The sequence below is a fragment of the Miscanthus floridulus genome, chromosome 17 (genome assembly GCF_019320115.1).
Source record: "Miscanthus floridulus cultivar M001 chromosome 17, ASM1932011v1, whole genome shotgun sequence".
Lineage (NCBI taxonomy): Eukaryota > Viridiplantae > Streptophyta > Magnoliopsida > Poales > Poaceae > Miscanthus > Miscanthus floridulus.
The window spans coordinates 110996236-110999825 of NC_089596.1; the positions used below are offsets into that span (position 1 = coordinate 110996236).

The window sequence follows — 3590 nt, forward strand, 5'->3', positions numbered from 1 at the left end:
GCCTTGTTCCCTCTGGTACACGGTGGCGGCCACACCAGTTGATGTGATCTCGCAAGACTACAAGCCCCTCCGATGTACAACAATGGTGCTCGCAAGCACCGAGTGATAAGAGGTATGCAAACCTCACTAAACACTCGGCCTAAACCTAATGCAAGCGCATAAGCGGTGGTCTAATCAACCTAAGCACTTCGCAAAGCACCTACGCTAATCACCTAGTAAAACACTAAGCACTATATAAGTGGAGATCACTAAAATGGTGTATCAACACCCTTGGTATGTTTTCTCAGCTCCACACTTCTCATTTGGTCGGTTGGGGGTTGTATTTATAAGCCCCACTGAGAAAGTAGCCGTTGGGGATGAAATCCCACTTTTCTACTACGGACCGGACGCTGATCACGTCCTGACCGGACGCGTCCGGTCGTCCCGACCGTTGGAGCCGCGATCCACTGATCGGACGCTGCCAGCGTCCGGTCACATGCCACCGGACGCATCCGGTCGCATTTTCGCCGCTTTGGAACCTCTCTGTACTCGACCGGACTCTGCTGTCCTGTGTCCGGTTGATTTGCCGCCAGCGTCCGGTCACTGCTGCTGCCGAGCCTCTTGATCGGGGTGTTCGGTCACTGTGCTACCAGCGTCCGGTCACTTCTGTGAGCTCGTTTCTTCACGATCTTGCATGCGGCTTGGTTCCTATCTTCATGCTTGGATTTTGCTTGATATCTTGGGTCTTCTCTTGTGCTCCTAAGGTCTTGCTTAAGGTGTTGATCATCGGATCATCACGTCGCCTTTGTCCAAGTCGCGTCTTGCATCCTATTGAACTACAAAATAATCACTTGCAAATTCATTAGTCCAATTTAGTTGTGTTGGTCGTCAACCACCAAAATCTAAAGTAAATGGACCTAATGTCCATTTTCCTTACAAAATGATTAATTATATGGCGAAGTGAAGGAATTTAGAACCTCTCAGATGTTCCTAAGCTGCCAGTTGGCAGAATTTGACAGTTCCAAACGATTATCAGAATCCAACTCAACGCACCTGCAAAGCAAAGCCGTCCTGCACACACCCTTTTTTTATTGGAGCCGCTCCAAATTTCATATCACTCTCTTCAGACAACGACAACACAACCTGTAAGACCACTATGTTCGCAACTAATCCAGCCTTTATATAATCCTACGAGAATCTTTGCCTACTCAAGTTTGCAACCAAAGAGACCACTTGATCAGAGATGAAGGCACCACTCAGCACTTCATCCACCTGCACTTCAGTTGCAAAGAAGGCGCGCTCTTCGCCATTGCTATTGGTATTGGCACTCTTCCTACTTTGCATCTCCTTCCTATACGGCGAGGACCTCAAGGAGCTCCTCGCTCGGCATGGCGAGGAAGCATCACGCCTCATCGCCAACACCTACAGCAACAACATTGAGAACGGGCAATCGACAGCACTACCCTCCGGTAAAGTCAGCAAATCACTGGTCAAATTGAAGTCGTTCGTAATAACAATCCGAGATCACATGATCATCAGAGGTTGCCGAGACGATGACGAGGACGACGACGAAGAGGAAGTGGAAGGGGAGGCTGGCGTTCGCGCTGAATGACGAGGACGAGGACGAGGACGAGGTGTGCGACGTGTTCTCGGGAAGCTGGGTGCGTGACGACGCGGAGCACCCGCTGTACCGGGAGGAGGCCTGCCCCTACATCCATCCGCAGCTGACCTGCCAGGCGCGGGGGCGGCCGGACACGGCGTACCAGCGGTGGCGCTGGCAGCCGCACGACTGCACGCTGCCGGCGTTCGACGCCGTCCGGATCCTGGAGGCGCTGCGCGGCAAGCGGATGCTGTACGTGGGCGACTCGCTGGGGCGGGGCCAGTTCGCGTCCATGGTGTGCCTGCTGCAGTCCGCCATCCCCGACGCCGGCGCCAGGTCGTTCGAGATGTCGGCGGACCAGCAGCACACCGTGTTCACGGCCAGGGAGTACAACGCGACGGTGGAGTTCTACTGGGCGCCGTTCCTGCTGGAGTCCAACTCGGACAATGCGGCCGTGCACCGGATCTCGGAGCGCATGGTGCGGCGCGGCTCCATCGGCTACCATGGCCGGCACTGGGAGGGCGTCGACGTCATCGTCTTCAACACCTACCTGTGGTGGTGCACCGGCCTGCGCTTCAGGATCTTGTACGCGCACGTTAGTACACAACATTTGCAGTGGATTACTGTTCTCAATCTTTAATTTTTGTATGATTCGATCGGAAAATTAAAACAAAAGGAACGGGCCGTGGGAGGACGGCGGCAAGGAGAAGGCGTGGGAGTGGGTGTCGACGGAGGAGGCGTACGGCATGGCGTTCCGGGACATGCTGCAGTGGGTCAGGGACAACATGGACTTCAACACCACCAGGGTCTTCTTCACCAGCATGTCACCCACGCACCAGAAGTAACTACGACATGCATGGCTAGCTGCAGGTTTCCTAGATCATATCGTCAGGTAGTGTGTGCTCTGTGCTCACGTGTGGAGTTGCGTCTGTGTGGGTGTGTGCAGGAGCCAGGACTGGGGCGATGCGCCGGGCCACAACTGCTACAACGAGACGACGATGATCGAGGACCCCGGGTACTGGGGCTCGGACGGCCGCCGGAGCGTGATGCGGGTGACCCGGGAGATCCTGGACGGCGACGGCGCCGACGTGCCGCTCACGTTCCTCAACATCACGCAGCTGTCCATGTATCGCAAGGACGCGCACACCTCCATCTACAAGAAGCAGTGGAGCCAACCCACGGCGGCGCAGCTGGCGGATCCCAAGACGTACGCCGACTGCGTCCACTGGTGCCTACCGGGCCTCCAGGACACGTGGAACGAGCTCCTCTACTCCAAGCTCTTCTACCCTTAGGCCTTGTTTGATGCGCATGTATTTATCTCAATCCAAATATGTTGACGTGGATTAGAGTGGAATTAAACTGGATTGAAGTGAATACATGTCGATGTTTGACCACCGATAACCCACCACGGGGGTAATCGGGACAGTTTGTTCGGGCTTCAGCGTATGCGGAACTCGACGGTTAACGCAAGAGACAGTCGATTTATCCTAGTTCGGACCCTCGATCTTTGATCGAGTACTAGGCCTACGTCTAGTCGGCGTTAGCCTTTGCGTTGGATTGATCGTAAAGTGTAGTGTCATACCATTGTTCTCTCCCTAGGATCCCTGCCCTCCTTTATATAGTCAGGAGGTCAGAATTCTAGTCGGTTTACAATGAGAGTTCTTAGTAGGATTACAGAATAATACTACTACTAAGATTATAGGGAAAGAATCCTAGTTAGACTAGATCTTCTCCTTTCCTTGCGGGATATCCCGTGGGTCCCGCACCGACAAGCCCCCGAGCACTTCATGATTGAGTTCTGAAAGTCTCGTCTTGTTCCTTCAAGTCTTGTCGAGCAGGAACAAGCGTCGTCCGAGTGCTTTCTTGAGCGAAACAGTGTAGCGCTTCGTGAGATCTTCGCGTGGTGTGTACCTTTTTGAAGAAAAAGGTACTCCCATTCGGGTGTAGCCCCCGAGCCTCTTGCTGTTTGGAACAAGGAGCTGGAGGATCTTATCTTAAAACTGCTCTGTTT

General features: G+C 53.8%; 1 protein-coding gene across 1 annotated transcript; it reads left to right on the forward strand.

Moving 5' to 3' along the window:
- The first annotated feature begins 1221 nt into the window (after window positions 1–1221).
- On the forward strand, window positions 1222–2933 carry LOC136519051 (probable xylan O-acetyltransferase 9). The gene is made up of 4 exons (XM_066512725.1): window positions 1222–1448; window positions 1519–2164; window positions 2256–2420; window positions 2526–2933. Exons 1-4 carry the CDS (start codon window positions 1223–1225, stop codon window positions 2869–2871), a joined length of 1383 nt encoding a protein of 460 aa, XP_066368822.1. The 5' UTR covers window position 1222; the 3' UTR covers window positions 2872–2933.
- The last annotated feature ends 657 nt before the right edge of the window (window positions 2934–3590 follow it).

Bases quoted from the DNA above. Each gene is read 5' to 3' on its own strand.
- LOC136519051 (XM_066512725.1), top strand. From the start codon at position 1,223: ATGAAGGCACCACTCAGCACTTCATCCACCTGCACTTCAGTTGCAAAG. The intron at 2,165-2,255 runs GTACGCGCACGT...TTAAAACAAAAG, and splicing joins GGCCTGCGCTTCAGGATCTT to GAACGGGCCGTGGGAGGACG. The intron at 2,421-2,525 runs GTAACTACGACA...GGGTGTGTGCAG, and splicing joins ATGTCACCCACGCACCAGAA to GAGCCAGGACTGGGGCGATG.